General features: G+C 53.9%; 5 protein-coding genes across 5 annotated transcripts; 3 read left to right on the top strand and 2 right to left on the bottom strand.

Moving 5' to 3' along the window:
* The first annotated feature begins 344 nt into the window (after positions 1-344).
* BO97DRAFT_224089 (uncharacterized protein) lies at positions 345-876 on the top strand. The gene has a single exon (XM_025690668.1). It carries the CDS (start codon positions 407-409, stop codon positions 677-679), a length of 273 nt encoding a protein of 90 aa, XP_025547438.1. The 5' UTR covers positions 345-406; the 3' UTR covers positions 680-876.
* Positions 877-3,712: 2,836 nt separating this feature from the next.
* BO97DRAFT_224119 (uncharacterized protein) lies at positions 3,713-8,406 on the top strand. Its single transcript, XM_025690669.1, has 5 exons — positions 3,713-4,063; positions 4,149-7,526; positions 7,581-7,911; positions 7,965-8,073; positions 8,129-8,406. The coding sequence occupies exons 1-5, from the start codon at positions 3,942-3,944 to the stop codon at positions 8,365-8,367; spliced, it is 4,179 nt and encodes a 1,392-aa protein (XP_025547437.1). The 5' UTR covers positions 3,713-3,941; the 3' UTR covers positions 8,368-8,406.
* Positions 8,407-8,552: 146 nt separating this feature from the next.
* BO97DRAFT_461815 (alpha-L-fucosidase) lies at positions 8,553-11,115 on the bottom strand (the record flags this gene model as incomplete). Its single annotated transcript, XM_025699383.1, has 3 exons — positions 8,553-9,882; positions 9,965-10,992; positions 11,041-11,115. The coding sequence occupies 3 exons, from the start codon at positions 11,113-11,115 to the stop codon at positions 8,553-8,555; spliced, it is 2,433 nt and encodes an 810-aa protein (XP_025547436.1).
* A 63-nt stretch (positions 11,116-11,178) lies between these two features.
* Positions 11,179-13,381, top strand: BO97DRAFT_461810 (uncharacterized protein; the record flags this gene model as incomplete). The annotated part of the gene is made up of 3 exons (XM_025699382.1): positions 11,179-11,634; positions 11,686-12,227; positions 12,288-13,381. The coding sequence occupies exons 1-3, from the start codon at positions 11,525-11,527 to the stop codon at positions 13,379-13,381; spliced, it is 1,746 nt and encodes a 581-aa protein (XP_025547435.1). The 5' UTR covers positions 11,179-11,524.
* A 206-nt stretch (positions 13,382-13,587) lies between these two features.
* BO97DRAFT_417884 (cytochrome P450) lies at positions 13,588-15,323 on the bottom strand (the record flags this gene model as incomplete). Its single annotated transcript, XM_025696497.1, has 4 exons — positions 13,588-14,012; positions 14,074-14,413; positions 14,463-15,004; positions 15,065-15,323. The coding sequence occupies 4 exons, from the start codon at positions 15,321-15,323 to the stop codon at positions 13,588-13,590; spliced, it is 1,566 nt and encodes a 521-aa protein (XP_025547434.1).
* Between the last annotated feature and the right edge of the window lie 1,189 nt (positions 15,324-16,512).

Genomic DNA, 16,512 nt, shown 5'->3' with positions numbered 1-16,512 from the left:
CAGGCGCGATTCACGGAAGGTTGGAAAAAACACTCGAGGTTTTGATTTCAGCCATGGCGACATGACCCGTCAGTATATAATATGATTCATTGGTCGTAGAGGTAGAGAAAGTACTTCGAGCTATTCTCCACCGCATTGCAATTTGATCCCAGGATAAGTGCTCCTTGAATAGCATTCTGTCCGTGTGACTTCCAGTCATGCTCTTATGAAATCAACTCGTAGGTGTACTAGGCTACGATGGTTCCAAGTTGGTGTTGTGCATACAGCAGGGTGCCTGGCCGATGTTCAAATTAGGCATAGTGCTTTATAGGTCACGGGTAGAGCCACCCGAGACCGCGGACCCATCAGGAGATCGCCCGAAGAGGCTTAGTGCAGTTCGACAGTAGGTACATCAGTATACAGTACCATGTTTCTTGGGCTTCAGGTTCCATATTCCCGGTCCTCACTTCCAATATGCCCCTTCCACCCCTTTTCATTGTTTTTGCACTTTCTGTTGTCACTTGGTGAGATCACAGTGCTCACCAAGCTGAATTGGAACAGCAGATTGATCGCAGACCCAATTCGGCTTGGGATCACACGAACACGATATGGCTCTGCGTCTGCATCCTCGAGGAGGATGCGACAAGCCTCTTTCATGCCACAACGAAAAGAGAGAAAGATATCTCAAGGGTATATATAACCGGTAGAGCTCACTCAGTGCACCTGTGACGTGAAAAGCGATTGAGTTTGGACTATCAATGCGTCCCCTGTGCAAATGACCGCATTGTTTGGGTCGAAGGTCGTATCCACGTCCGAATACAACAAAACATCTGCTTGCCACAGGTGGCACTGCAAGACCACAGTGAGTTGTCCTTTCACTATCTACACCTTTGTATTCGTAATGTAAGTCTGAAATTTGTTCGCGCAGCACTGATCAGATCTCGATTACCTAGGCTAGTCCACAAGCAGACTTCTCCCTGTTTCCTTCATCTCGTCATATGCTCGGTAGCATTGCAATCAGAGAGCACACCCAATCCTCGGAATACGCTGCTGACCAACTCTAGCGCGACTATGATAATAAACACATCGACAGGGTTGCGTCCTCGCCAAATGTGCGTCGTGCAACCGCTAACGACCACGAAGCTCTATATAGATGGCCAGTGCAAGCTGCAGCAACAGGGAAGGCACAAACCATGGTAGCCAGTGGTTGTGATGCAAAGGTATCGATATATCTTGCATTCGATTGTCGTCTTAGCCAGTGGTGCTGATGAACGATAGAACAGGTTCACCTAGAGTGAAACTGCCAGCGACCTATCACAGACTTTGCAGACTCAAGGTTTCTATAGCCACCAGGCCTCGAACCTGACACAGAGCAGTGATACAGTTGCTCAGGGCTCTCTGCTACCTAAGCCAAGCAGTATCGCTGCTAAGTTCGGTGTTGGCCGTTCCGCGTCTTCCCCATCACGTTGCATGCAGTCACGCCAAAGTGCAACGCCTGGAGTACGTATCTAGCTAGGTAGCAGAACCAGTCTTCAACCTCTGGGTTCCATGGAGTGTCAGTGATACTTTGATTAGTCGATCAAGCAGTGTGTTGCGCCCGGGCACATCGAGAACGCATACACCGCGATCGAACATACGTCTGATGACCCGGAAATCTGAGCTGGACACTCTCCTCCACTCCGTATACTCTGGTCACCAACAGATATCTTCGATCAGTGACGGTGGCAATGTTCTCAATCGGATCTCGCAATCATCGCAGCAGATTAAGGAGGGCATTTCGCGACAATGTCCGGATCATCTCATGAGCAATATGTCATACATCAACGTCGGCATTCTTGTACCTCTGAGTCGCCGGTACTTAGTCCAACTCATGGCCAGGTACGATGAGAATAACTCGGTCGCAGGCAGTGGAACAAGCAATAGTGCACTGGAGTTGATGTGACGAAGACGAAGACATTCAGCGGAAATCATAGTCTCCTGGCTGCTAGACATTGACAGAGAGAGCATGGCAGAATATGGTCGCTCCTACGCAATCCATTGCTCCCGGCGTGGTGGAGATCATGACGTGCGGACAATTTGCAGCTGGCATGCGCCTCAAAACAGTAGCCCCTGACGTCGGGATACTGGCCGTTCTTATTACTTCTGTGAAACGGGCTATTTTTCCCCGCATCTCCCCTGCAGGTCTGCCAGTCAAGTTGCTGCACCCAACAATGAATAAGGATAGATACGTGACTTAGCTCTACGAAGCATGGGGTCCCTGCCAACCGCCTGCCTGCTAGGAGTGACACTCAAGTGTTGAGGCTAACAGCAAAAGTACTGTGTGAGCGAGACGAGACGAGCTGTCACATGGATCCTGAGAGGCGACAAGTGTTCGTGGTAGTTGCTGGGACGATGATGGCCATTCACCACAATGCTCTTGTAGCCGTGGGACTGAAGGATCGTCCGACGTCATTGGTTCAGCCACTACGTCACTCATCCCAACGTCGCTCGCCGACTGGTGCTACTCATCTACTCGACTCAATCTATGACCACTCGGATTCAATGACCAACAGTGGGCTGGACCGATCTAATAGCTATGATCGACGTTCCATCCTTGTTCCAGATCTTTCGGAAATGCCAATTCCACGGTCGTCTTGACCAATGTGCGGTGTCTGTTGTTCGAAGGGATAGGGATTCGGGAAAGAATCCACAGTAAAGGGAAGGGAAAAGGCAATCCGACAACAGCTTGAGATCGAAGCCCACTAGGGATCGATGGCGATACAGAATGACAGCTTTGAGTTAGACAGTGGAAGGGGACAAACAGACTTCACGGCCCGTGGATCCTTGAGACTATTTTCCAGCAGGTTCATCTTCACCACGGGTTTACTTATGAGTAATCCATGAACGCATTGCATTGTTCATTCCAGTGGCTGGATTGAATACAATGCCGCTTACCAAATGCGGCCAGGCTAAGCCAGTTTGGGAGACTATTTCCCTCTCCGAGGTTGTCGGACTACCGTCGACCGCCTTTCCTTTCCACTGTAACATGGAATCCTCTTGCTCCTGACTCGGGGAAAAAGAGAGAATGACGAAGAACTGGCTCGGATCTTTCCGGGAATGTGAGCCATCCTCTTTGGTAAGTGAGTGAGTGACTGAGTGAGTGGTGTGGTGTGGTCTGGTTTGGTGTCAGGTGTGCTCTGTCGGTCGGTCTCTTGTGCTTCGAGGCCAGAGCATTAACAAGATAGGGCAAGACAAATCAAGACAGATCAACAGAGGTCTGTTATGTCTATCTATCAATCAATCATTGACGACAAATCTACGAAGAGCCAGCCAGTGTACCTGGCTAATTCTCAAACCCCTCGCCTCCCTCCTCCAGCAGCAACTTACGGAAGAGGTGGTTCCCACCCTATTTATCGGATCGGGCTGCCTTGCGTTTCGGGCCAGGCGAAAAGAACTGCGATGGATCACTTTTTCCCCAGGCGGACCCGATGATGTCACTACCACTAGCGAGGGGCGATTCTTCATGCTGCCTTGATTATCCACCCAAAGGCTCTCTCTCTGCCCCCCCCCGTGCGGGTCTCGGTCCCCTTCGCTAGTTCCCCCAGTTTGGGCATCTCGGTGGCTGTCATGACGGCATGCCCTTACCCTCCACTCAGGGTACCAGTATGCTCTTTGATATATATAGAGTCAGGCCTGGCGGCGTACCTTGAATGCAGCCGTCCAGATGCTTCCCCGCACAACCAGATCCTGTGGGGAATGAGCCAATTGTACAACAGCAATGCAGCGATCTCCACGAATTCTCACCAAACTAACTTTCTCGTCACCATTCTCTGCTAGGAAATCAAGCTCAACTCTCTCCGTCGAATCCTCTCCCTTGTCCCACCCTTGACTCCTCCGACCGTACACCTGCAAATCTCTTCCCGCCCAAGTCTAAACATCAACCCCGCTCCAACACCGGGGTCGTCCCGGCCGGTTCACCGACAATGGGCGATCACAAGGCTGCTGCCAACGGCACTGGAGAGGAAGGGGCAGATATCGAGTCATCGGGACGTCCGATCAGCTTGACATACAATGTCGAAGGGGCCCGAGAGCGTGAGATGCACTTGTAAGAGACCACACTCCTCTCCGTTTCGACGGCTGCAAAACCCATCCCTCAACATTTCCACTGACGGGGCCACTTCGCCGTCCAGGTTCTATCCCTACTGGGGAATCCCTCCGGTGAAGAAGCGATCGGCTAATGCCTCTCGTGATAACGTGCTCACCGTCTTCGCACAACTCGCCACTCTTCGACTTAACACGAAGCGAGCTCTCATCTCCCTATTCGACCGAGAAACCCAATACGTGGTAGCCGAAGCCACACCGCACTACGACCTCCGCAGACACCACAACCAACAACAGGACCCAAATGCGAAGGCGAAATCAGGGAATCTATGGCTTGGCGTGTGTCAGATGTCCCGCGAATATATGAAGATGTGCGATCATGCTATGAAAAGCTTTGTGGAAGACCCAGAGGGTGTCTTTATGGTACGCGACTTGTCGAAGGATTCGCGCTTCCACGATCATCCCTCGGTGGTGGGACACCCGCATAATCGATTCTATGTATCAGTGCCCATCGTGTCCCCGGGCAAGCATGTGATTGGGAACCTTGTGGTTATCGACGACAAGCCTCGAGATGGGCTCGTCGAAGAAGAACTCACTTGCATCCGAGACTTGGCCTTGACCGTGATCGACCATCTGCAATCCCAGCGAGCGATGCGCGAGGAATACCGGGAGGAGAAGATGGTAAAGGCCTTAGCCTTGTTCGTTAATGGCAAGTCAGACCTTGGGGAATGGGGCCAGAATCAGGATGGACGACCAACAAAAAAGCTGGGTGTTGCGTTGGTCGACATGTCGGAAGTTAAAACTCGCCTCGACCATCTCAAGGTCACCGACTCCGAGGACGAAACGGGGCAACAGCCCAACGGTGTGGGTTCGAAGTCTTTGATTGATGAGGATGACACTCCAATGTCTCCCAAAGGCACAAGCCCTTCCCGGGACAGGAGTTCTTTCCCAGACGACAGTCCTTCTGCAGAAAATAACCCCTCTTCACACAACGGTAACACCCCAGATCTGAGTGCCCCTTCAGAGAAGAGCCCCTCACCGGCCGATGAAGAGGAAGGTTATACATTGTCACCATCGAAGGAGAATGGTGACAAGGCCAAACCCTTCGAAGATCGGGTGGAAGAGCGGGACCATGCATACGCGCCATCAGAAGAGAACGGGGTCTTCGAGGCTAGAAGCCCATCTCCGGCCGGAGATGAGCAAGGCTACCCATCCTCGTCAAACAATGAGAAAGGAGACGGATCCAAGCGTTTCGAAGACAACAACAATATACACCAAGCCCCCGAAGAGAAAGGTTACACGTTTAAGCCATCCGAAAGCGACGAACACGGGGATGAAACCACTCCCTCACACAAGGCCACCAATGGCAAGAATAAGCCCGATTCCACCGTGCATAAATTCGGAAAGGCAGGGGACAAGCCTGCCAAGAGCCCGAAAGGCTCGCATGCTCAGGCACGGCCAACTCGTCCAAAGCTCTCACCGACCACTAGTCGCCTCCAGGAATCCTTGGTACCGTCCAATGTGCGAACAATTCTCAGTCGGGCTTCAAACCTGATTCACCAAGCCCTTGATGTGGAAGGAACGATGTTCCTCGATGCGTCGGTGTACGCGAGACGGCAAATGATGGGCTCAACTAGTGACTTACACGAAGACCGGAAACCCAGCCCTCGAAAACGATCGAGCGATGAACAGGGGACGCCCAAGAAGGCGCAGGCCAAAGACCAGAATCTGGGTTCAGCAACGCTGGTCCTCGGTCATTCAACAAATGCAGGTGCGACCCAGGTACATGAGCCGGGTGACCGCCATTATGTCTCTCTATCCAGCGAACTGGTGAGTCGAATCATCGACCGATACTCACGCGGAAAGATTTTTCATATCGATGCGGACGGGACAATCACAAGGAGTTTTGAAGGGACCGCGCTCAGCTCAGAACTGGAAACCCATGTTCGAGGAGAGGGGAGCGGCGGGCAAGTCAAGACACCCCACGATGCCATGATCCAGGAAGAGAACCGGGACATTCGCGATCTCATCAAGGTCATGCCCGGGGCGCGGTGTATTGCAATCTTCCCCCTATGGGACTTCCAGCGCAACCGATGGTTCGCAGTTAATGTGGTGTGGACGAGAGACCCTGGTCGAGTTTTGTCGGAGCCAAAGGACTTGACGTATATGGCAGCCTTCAGCAACAGCGTCATGGCAGAGATCTCCCGACTGAACCTGCAGGCAGCCGACCGCGCCAAGGCCGACTTCATCTCCTCGATTTCCCATGAGTTACGCTCCCCGCTGCATGGCATCCTCGGCACGTTAGAACTGTTGCACGATACGGCAACCAGTACCATACAGCGGCCTTTGTTGGAGACTGTCCAAAGTTGTGGAAAAACCCTGCTCGATACCTTGAACAACCTCCTGGACTACGGCAAAATGAATGCGCTGAACGACCCCCAAGGATCGCAGAAGCAGAATGAGTCGAAGAACGAGGAGGAACGTCGCTCTAGCAAATCAGCGGGTCCTCCCGAGCAAGAAGAAGATCTCAGTCTGATCGTGCAGGAAGTAGTCGAAGGCTTGGTCGCTGGCCAGGACTTTTTCTGGCGAACCACCGACAGCAAATCAGAGAAGGAGAGGCAAGTCAAGGAGAAGAAAAGTAAGGGTAACCTCAAGGATGTCATCACCATCGTCGACATCCAGTGGCAAGAAAGCTGGCATTGCAAAGTCAACCCGGGCGCGTGGCGCCGAGTCATCATGAACCTCTTCGGTAACGCCTTGAAGTATACCGAGAAAGGGTGTATTCGACTGCGGATGGAGAACGGCAGCATGCTACTGGATAACGAGAAGGTTCCCGCGGTCCGGATCGTGATCACGGATTCAGGTCGTGGTATGTCAGAGGACTACATCTTGCACCATCTGTACACGGCATTTGTGCAGGAGGACACGATGTCACCTGGATTAGGTGTGGGGGTGCACATTGTGAACCAAATAGTCAAGTCCATGTCCGGTCAGATAGAGTTCAACAGTGAGCTTGGCGTGGGAACTGAAGTCAGCCTACTGATTCCCGTGACGATGATTCAAGACAAGTCAGCGACGTCGTTGGCTTCTTCAAGGTATGCGGCATTGAAGAAGAGGTTGCACGGACGCACGGTGGCTCTGTTCACCAATACACTGCAAGCCGATGACCTCAAGGTGAAGCCACAGTTTGTTGACAACGTCGTGACGAACCTTCGACAGATGATCAGCGATTGGTTTGGCCTGCAGGTATTGACGGCTGGAGAACTGGAAGGACAAGCGGCAGACATCAACGTCATCACCCAAGATGAATACCGTCGGCATTATAACCCAGATTCTGAGGAGCCGGGCGGTCTGTCTCCGTCGGTGTCGACCAGCGTGGGATTTCCATTGATTGTCCTCAGTGCCAACGCTACCAAGGCTGCTGATCTCCGGTCCGATCGCGAAGATGTTGTCTTTTTCTACCAACCGTGAGTTGCTCTTGGCCTATGTTGGGCTATTTGCATTGCTGATGAATGATCTAGTGTGAGCCCCAAGAGTTTGGCCACTGCTTTCGAGACTTGTCTCGACATCAAGGAGCGCTCGGAAGAAGGCAGCCAACGGATGCAGTCAACGCCATCTCCTCTGTCAGACAACCAGACCTCGTTGCCCGAGCGTGCAGTGAATGGGTCTAGACCGCAGGGCGCGAAATCAAGAGGGAATGAGGAGTCTGGTGATCAGCAAGGAGCCTCTGAACGCGATAGTCAGGTGGCGATGAATGATTCTGGTGATGAAGTAACAGAACGGCGGCAGCCAAACACCGGTTCTGGCCCACGCAAAGTTCTTCTGGTAGAAGACAACGCCATCAACATTCAGGTACGATGTTCTTACTTCCAATGTACGTCTACCATGCTAATTCGTACCCATAGCTCCTCGAAATGGCTGTCAAGAAGTGCAAGTTTCAATACCACTCGGTGTCAAACGGATTGGAGGCGGCCGAGGCTTTTCGAAGCGCGGCATTTGATGCCGTGGTGATGGGTATGTCTTCTGTCTCCGATTCTGTTCCTCCGAAACAGTCACTAACCCGACTCAGACATCTCGATGCCAGTGATGAACGGGCTCGAAGCCACACGCAAGATCCGGCAGTGGGAACGATCCAAGGGGTTGGAACCCACGGTCATCATCATCCTCACAGCCGGGGTGTCACCGGACATCCAGCACGAGGCCCGGGCGAGCGGAGTCAATCTGTTCCTGATGAAGCCAATCTCGATCGTCAAGCTGCAGGATATTCTACGTGACATGCCTGACGCGAAAAAGGGGGCTTTGTTTTAGGGTGTGTTCTGAATTGGAGTGGGCGTTCTAGGTTGTGGGAGCAACGCATTGCATGGCATGCATGGGATATGATTATCACTACGAGTATACGATTTTTATGCGCAAGCGACGAAGACAGGATAGACGATACCTACCGAGTTTTAATAGCATTGAACTGTGGATAATTAAATGGGAACCTTGCAAGGTTATGCACGATACTCAATCTTCAGCACCCAGCAGTATCTCTCGCCCTGCCACGCCTCGCCAGGGACATGAAACACAAATCCTCTGTGCATGTCAAGCTTCTCCCATCTCACCTCCTGATCGTTTCCCTCCCCCCTCAACACCGTAACCCGATCCCCCTGCAACAACGGCAACGGCGCCTCGACCACAACCCCCCGCGAAGTATCAGGCCTTTCAAGAAAGAGCACAAAGAACGCCTCCTCCGACTGAGTAAATCTCACGCTGCCCCCATTCCCCTCTGCCGCGAAAAACCAATACCGCGTCCCAAAGACCGCCTCCCCATGCGCCGCAATCCAGCCCCCAGCCTCCCTCAACGCCCTCTCCTCTTCACCCACAATCGTGCCATCCGCCCGCGGCCCTATATCGAGCAGGAGATTTCCATTCTTACTAACGATATCCACGAGCCGGACCACAATGGCCGACGCATTCATGTAGCTTTCCGGCGCAGTGGCCCGGTTATACCCGTAGCTGTAGGGGTCCATGCCCATGTTGGTCTCCCACTTGCGGCGCTGCGGCGACGAGAAGGTCTTGTATTCGGGGGTGTCGAAGTCGGCGGTTTGCGCCAGCCCACACCGCGAGTTGATGGCCACGGCGCGGTTGTGTGTTGCGCGGGCGGTGTTGAACCATTCTGCTGCGAAGGGGGCGGTGGTGTTTGCCGCGCCGCAGTCGCACCACATGATGTCTGTTGAGTAGGTTGTTGCCAGCGTGTGCATTTGCGGGTGCTGGAGGGAGGTTAGGTAGTTTGCTTCTGTGTGAGCTGTGCTGGGGGTGGTTGTGGAGGGCCTTGTGGTGGAGCTGGCGTTAGGGACACCAGGCAGGGCAAGCGGAAGACGCCCCGTGTACGGCTCCTCGCGCCCCGTGAAAGGGTTCACGGCCGGTAGACCCGGCCAGCTCGTTGATTTGTTGCCGGGCAGCTCGGCGAAGCCGTAGGGCGCGAAGTCCGGGTTGAACCATTCCGGCAGCGAGAAGTACGTGCCGCGGCGGAGGGTCGGGTGGTATGTCGCGGATGCATTGAAGAGCTCGGCTAGCAGGTCGCGTCGCGGGCCGTAGTGTAGGCTGTTGCGATGGCTCGTGTTGCCTGTGTCGAATAGTGCGAAGCCGTCGTGGTGCTTTGTCGTGAGCACGAAGTATTTGGCCCCTGCTGCTGCGATCAGGTCTACCCATGCTTTGGCGTCGAAGTACGCCGCTGTGAAGTTCGCGAAGCTGTCGTCGTAGTTCCACTCCCGGCCGAAGGTGCGGAGCCGGTAGGCTTGCGTGGCGGATTTGTCGGCCGCTGGGTGTGTGGTGTACCACCTGTTCGATGCTTAGAGGCTGTATTTATGTATAGGGGGTATGGGGGGTGGGGTCGAGGAATGGAGGGAGAAAGGAGCAGTACCAGAACCATTCGGCGTAACTCTCCCACGGAGTCGAATTGCCCCAACCCGGCACGGAATACGGCCCCCAGTGGATGAAGATGCCGAACTTGGCGTCGTCAAACCACTCTGGGCTCTCGTGACGGGCGAGACTCTCGAGATCCGAGGTGTAGTTGGTAAGTCCGAGCGAAAGATTGGCGGTATGGGTGTCGAGGATAGCATCCTTGTAAGTCAGCTGGATGGTGGCCGTGCCATTGGCCGTGCCGTTCACCCCAAGATTGACTCGTTTCTGATCGCCTGGACAGAGTCGCCTGATATGCCCAGGCTCAGCTGTGACGATACCAGCCATGTCAAGCGAGGCAGTTAGCCCAGCCCCTGAGATACACCCCGTCCCGGGGTTGTTGATCGTAAGCTCAACCACCTGGTTGCCCTGCTCCGTCCATTTCTGGGTGGGCCGCACGAATTGAACCTGCGCCGATGCAGAGGCAGTGGCTGGCCACAGGGAGAGGGCGAAGACGTGCAATCGGCTCTTGGTGGCATTGGTCGTGACTGGGAGTGTGACAGACTGCAGGCTCTTGCTCGGGTCCAAAGCGGCCGTATACTCGAATATGTGGGAGGTGTTGAAGTTGGTGTCATTCGGGGTGTATCGGTAAGGGAAAATGATCTCGCCGCGATTGATCGTCAGGAATGCCCACCAGGGTAGACTGCGCAGCTCGGACACCATAGTGGTATTATCACTGTAGCTGTACGTCACATTGCCCGAGACGGTCTTGAGCTGCACGTCGGCCGAGACGAGCATGGAAGCAGACAAGTATCGCCCTCTCGGTACTGTGATGGACTGGCCTGCGCAGACCACATTGTCGGGGAGCATACCGCTGCGATACCCAGGAAAGGCGTACACGATGCCGGTGTGGGAAGAGGTGTAGCTCCCATTGATGCCCAGAATGCGGGGATCAGGATAGGATTCATTGACTGAATTGAAGAGCGCTTCGCCGGGATATTGACCAAAGGCCTTGTTATTGAAGTAAGGCTCGAGCGAGACCAAAGTGGACTGGGAGGTTAGAGAGAGTGAAGGATAGGCTGAATGGGTAGAACATACTGAAGAATTAGGATGGACTGCAACAGAGGCTGCTGAGCCTGCCAGGACTGCCCAAGGCAGCACAGCGTACTTCATGATGGTGGTGTGCGGACGTACAGCGCGGCCAGACGGGTGAAATTTGAACAGTTGTGACGAGCTCATGCAATGTTGTTCCCCTCACCAATAATGACACAGTGACATCGTCACTGGAGACACGGGAAATGCAAATCCACGAATGTTCAGCATTCATTGGAGGAAGAAGGCAAGCTGCAGCCGACTAAAGGATGCTAATATCACTAGGGGCGGGGAATGCATCGATAAGAGGAGGAGATGCAAGTTAGGGCTTCGTTCCCCTCACTGCGATAAGCCAAGTTGCCATGACTATGCTGGGAACAGCTGCATGTTACATCGCCCACTAGACGCGTGGCTAGTTTGTGATCGTAGATAAGAAGAATTGCGTGCGATTGAGCGCGTAGGTTATTGTCCCTACTCCTTCACACCTACCATGTGGCCGACTCTGAATGCCCTCGCAGCTCTGGCCATTGTGCCATTGAGTGCTGCCTTCAACAATCCGCCTGGAGTCGATATCTGGTGTGGCAAAGCCTATCGTGCGAGGTGAGTGTCCAATTTGTCGCCTCGATCATATTACTGATGTCCTGGATGCAGCAATACCTCTTTCAACCCCGAAGGATGGTTTGAAGAGCCCTCGCACTCTCCAACCCCACTGCTGAACCTCAAAGTCCGGCCCCGGATGAGCATCTATCTCTCCAACGATGCCGATGCCAGTCTTCTAGTCGATACAGGGGTATCGCATAGCGTCGGTGACCCATTGCCATTCACTGCAGGCATCGACTACAGCGCCCACGACTTGCACCTGACGATTGAGATCAGTGATCCAAAGGGCAGGCCAGTATCGTCTATCCAGAACCACACTCTTTCCCTGGACACGCTGAACAACAAAATTCCCATCTCATTGCACGAACTCCCCGCGCAACTACAGCCCTACACCGTCACCATGCACGCTACCCTCACGCCCATCAACACAAGCACCAAACCCACCACCTTCACTCGCACCACCGAGCTCTACCACCTTCCCCGTCGCACAGACGGAGGTAGCGCCACGCGCATCGACAATCTCTACGGGGGTCTAGCGTACCAAACCAGCCACGAAGAAACCTGGACCTCAATCTTCCCCTACACCTACTACGGTACGGTACGCCCCTGCCCCTCCAGCACAATCGCTCAATCTAACACAGCAGCAAACCCAGCCCAATGGACCCTATACTGGAACACCAGCCCCTCCACCCTCGAAACCTTCACAGAAGAAGGCTACAACGTAATCCACATCGTACCAACGGGCGCACTCTCCAGCACGCCCTTCCCCTGGGAAACCCTCTCCCCCTACCTCGACCTCGCAGACAGCCACTCCCTCAAACTTCAATGGGACCTGCAATGGGACCCTACCAACCAAACAACAGCCCTGGACCACATCGCAAAGATGCACACCCACCCCTCCCTCCTCCTCTGGTACCTAGCCGACGAACCGGACGGCAAAGGCGCCCAGCCCCTAAGCGCGCCACACGAAGCCTACACCCTCCTGAAGACCCTCGACCCATACCACCCCGTCTCTCTGGCGCTAAACTGCGCGAACTTCCATTACAGGGAGTACGCCGCGGGGGCGGACATCATCATCTCGGACGTCTACCCGGTGGCTACGAACACGTCGTGGTGTAGTGTATACGGCACGCCGTGTAACGCCACGTACGGGTGTTGCGGGTGCGATGACTGCGAGGGGAGGTTTGAGGATATTGCTGTGCGGTTGGATACGTTCAAGGCCTTTGATGAGGTGGTCGGGTGGGAGAAGGTGCATTGGGGGGCGCCGCAGGCGTTCGGGGAGGAGTCGTTTTGGACACGCCTGCCGACGGCTGCTGAGGAGGTGGTTATGGATGTTTTGAGTGTTAATCATGGGGCTTTGGGGGTTGTTATGTGGGATTTTCCTACGAGTGCTGAGATTAGTGCTGTCACCCGCGGTTTGGCGCGTGTGCTAACGGATGAGGACGTGACGCGGTTTTTGGTCGGTGTTGGGAGGCGGAGGGTCAGTGTTGGGGGTGGGGTTGAGAGGGTTGATGCTGCTGTCTGGGTGGATGATAATGCTAAGAAGGCCTTGGTCAGTGTGGTCAACCTGAACTATGAGGCGACGGGCAAGGTGGATGTACAGATTGAAGGGGGGTGGACGGTTGGGAGGATTGAGAAGGTGCTCTGGGGCGCTGTGCGGTGGGAGGTGGGTGATGGGCGGTTGAAGGTTGATGGATTGCATGGGTTAGATGTTTCGATGCTGATTGTGGAGGTTGTTTCGAAGTAGCTGCCTGAACTGTTGGAGATGGTGTGCGAGACGGTAGAGAATGTCGCTGCTCAATTGTAGGCTGGCAGTCCATCGAATTGGGATGAAAGAAAAAAGCCACTCACTAGATTAGTGTAGATCTTATACAAGAAATCGCGGCCATGGCATTATAGACCAGCGTCATTCACGCTGTCTTAAGAACGTGTATATATACTAAAAGAATCATATTAAAGCACCTTCACCCGCACACCCTGCGTGTCGGGCCGCACATGGGGCAAGAACATGTCGCGGTAGAGTTCCACTGATTCACGGCCCGTCTCAAACAGCTCGAACTCAAATCTACGATAAACATTGGCTAGGGCAATATACATCTCGGCGTAGGCAAGATTGATGCCTAGGCAGGACCGCGTGCCTCGCCCAAAGGCCACCATGTAGCGGGATAATTTCCGGCCATCAGGCGCAACTGGGCCTCCGAGCCAGCGCTCTGGTTTGAAGGTAAATGAGTCTGGGAAGATCTCCTCGTCGTGGTGAACCGAGTAGATGTCCATGCTGATAGCGGTGTTCTTCGGAATGACCCACGACTTGTACGTCAGGGTGAACTTGTCCGATATACGTGGACCGCGTTGAACGACACCATAGGACAAGCGAATGCCTGAAATGGTCAGCTGAACTCGGGTAAAGGGAGGAGAAGCCGACAAGGGCCATGTATATACCTTCTTGGATACATCCTGTCAGGTAAGGTAGTTTCTCCAGTACCTGAAGGGGCGGCATGTTCGCAGGATCGGGAATGGCAGCCTTCAATTCCTCGCGAAGATGGTGGTAGATGGACGGGGTGCTGAGAATGTGGTAGCTAGCAACAGTCATAGCGAACCGAGTTGTATCAAATCCGGCACCAATGACGGTAAACGCTTCATGGTGCATTCGCCGCAGGGTCTTGTCTTCTGGTGGTAGGTCGGACTCCAGCAGCGCCGTAAAAACCGTGTTTCGATCGGCTTCACGCGTCTTCCCTTGGGCTTTGAGGGCGAGAATCTCCGCAATTTGACTCGACATTTCCTACAGTCAGTTAGGACGCGATATTCCCCCCAGTTGGCTGCAGACGTACATGGTTGTAATGATTTACAGATTTCATGCCTGGTTGGAACCACTCGACCACCCTTTGGGGTAGCGCATCCATGATTGTGGCTACCCATGGAAACTGAGCGACCACGTGAACCATATTCAGCAGATCCACCATTGCTTGGATAAACTGGGAGCGGAAATCGGGCGCTTCAACAAATCGATAGCCACGGTTGAAGCAATACTGTATAATGATGTCGGACGCGATGCATCCCCACATCCAGTCGAACCGCATGATCTTTCCCGTGCCCTGGTACTCGCGACGCAATCGATCACAGAGCTTGTTTAGGTGCTCCTGCATCATAGGCGCAGCCTCCGCGATGGTGCGCTTGGAGAAGAATGCGTTGAGAGCAGCCCGTCGGCCGTGGTGCACATGGTGCTTAGGTGTTGGGAATAGGCCGGTATCGTTCCCGAAGCGGTGTTTCCAGTGTTCGAGCTTGTCCCACGGTAAGGAATGGGAGTATAGATCTTCGAAGAAAGAGGAGTCCTGTATATGGATCTCATTCGGGCTAATTCGCACAATGGGACCTGCAGCCAGCAAGATCAGCGGCGAAATAATTGGATTATGAACTAGGTCCTAACACTGACCATACTGCTCGTGAAGGCTCCGATAATGAAACAGAAACTGCCCCCCAGGTGACTTGAATACTTCAAAATAGGTCTCGTACCATTGTGTGAAGGCGGCGAGCTTGGGACCAGGAAATTTGGCCAGCGGATGGAGGGTGATGCGGTACAGGCCGAGGGCCAGGAAGTATACTAACGAGAGAGCCGTTGCAATGGCACAGAACAAGAGTGGAGAGTCTACAAGAGGCCTAAGAAGGGCGACCAGATCCTGTACCACACCCATGGTGCTGAAGGACAGGGTTCATAGGGCAAACAGTAATGCAAGACTAGAGGAACATCAACGGAGGGGAAGGGGGTAAGGGGAGGGGACCCGAGATTCTGGGACATTGTGCAGATAAGTAATGTCGCCAGGCGGCCGAACTGGCAACGAGAGCGCAGGCCCAGTCCAGTGCAGCCGTCATAGATGACCCGAGCAATTGGAACATGAATCTTCACACCGTCCCGATGGGATGGCTTGAACAAAAGCTGAACTACTCCTAGTAAACTGGGGGTTGCTCCTCATCAGCTCCCATGGTGCGCCAGGCCCGTGCGAACAACCATTGGCACTGCCTAGAAAGGCTAGACCACCGGGTTGGGGGAGATTCTTTTTCACTGACTCCAGTCATAATCCTCCATGAGGCTGCAGAAAGTGCTGAGGGGTGCAGACAGCGCAGACAACGCAGTGCAGCATATTGCTCGGCCCCCGGGTTCTGGTTGGCTACCAAGCCCAACAATCGCTATTGTGTCCACTTGTCAAGGCTCCTTATTGGCAATACGGTAGTCCGTCTTGGTATCTATCTCCCTTCCCCCTTCCTCCGGGGTCCCTATGAGGTGTCGTGAACTCTTATGCACAGGCAGTGCCAATTCTGCGACCTCTCAAAGTTGGGAAAATTGATGCGAGCCGGGGTTGAAAATAGCGACGGCCCTACTGTCTTAGTGCCGGACACCGTCTCCCGTCATTCCCGTCAGTTGTTATTCGCGTGCCGGACATTGGACGGTGAGGAGACCCGATGCGGTGGAAGGCGGGCCCGGGGAATCGCATCCACTTCTCTGCACCGCACGGGTGCCAGAATGCTGTCACCCCAGCCTTTCTGGACTATTGACCAACTGCAGACCCAAATATAAAGGCCATTTTCACCTGGAGTTGCAATGAGTGCGAGTGAATCGAAGCACGACAGCACAGCCGGGCAGTTGCAGAAGCGGGGCCAAGGCCAAGGCTGGGTGATGTTTATGACAATGACAAATTCAGACTGAGAAATGAATGATTGCCAGTCTGTCTGTCTCCTCGTCTCGAGTGGGCCGCCCTTGAAGATTCCATAATCCATTCATTCCTTCACCCTTTTTCTTTTCCCGTCCTTTTGCTCAGTTCTCCCCGCTGGCGGGATACGAAAGTGGATTCTGCACTCTGGGACTAGCGCCGGTAGGAAGACCAT

This window comes from Aspergillus homomorphus (assembly GCF_003184865.1).
Source record: "Aspergillus homomorphus CBS 101889 unplaced genomic scaffold BO97scaffold_51, whole genome shotgun sequence".
In the NCBI taxonomy this organism is placed as follows: domain Eukaryota; kingdom Fungi; phylum Ascomycota; class Eurotiomycetes; order Eurotiales; family Aspergillaceae; genus Aspergillus; species Aspergillus homomorphus.
The sequence above is the reverse complement of the archived record's forward strand: the minus strand, read 5'-3'. Positions and strand labels throughout refer to the sequence as shown.

Excerpts from the sequence above, each read along its gene's own strand:
- BO97DRAFT_224119 (XM_025690669.1), top strand. The coding sequence starts at position 3,942 with ATGGGCGATCACAAGGCTGCTGCCAACGGCACTGGAGAGGAAGGGGCA. Across the intron at positions 4,064-4,148 it reads CGAGAGCGTGAGATGCACTT|GTTCTATCCCTACTGGGGAA; the intron begins GTAAGAGACCAC and ends TTCGCCGTCCAG. Across the intron at positions 7,912-7,964 it reads ACAACGCCATCAACATTCAG|CTCCTCGAAATGGCTGTCAA; the intron begins GTACGATGTTCT and ends TCGTACCCATAG.
- BO97DRAFT_224089 (XM_025690668.1), top strand. The coding sequence starts at position 407 with ATGTTTCTTGGGCTTCAGGTTCCATATTCCCGGTCCTCACTTCCAATA.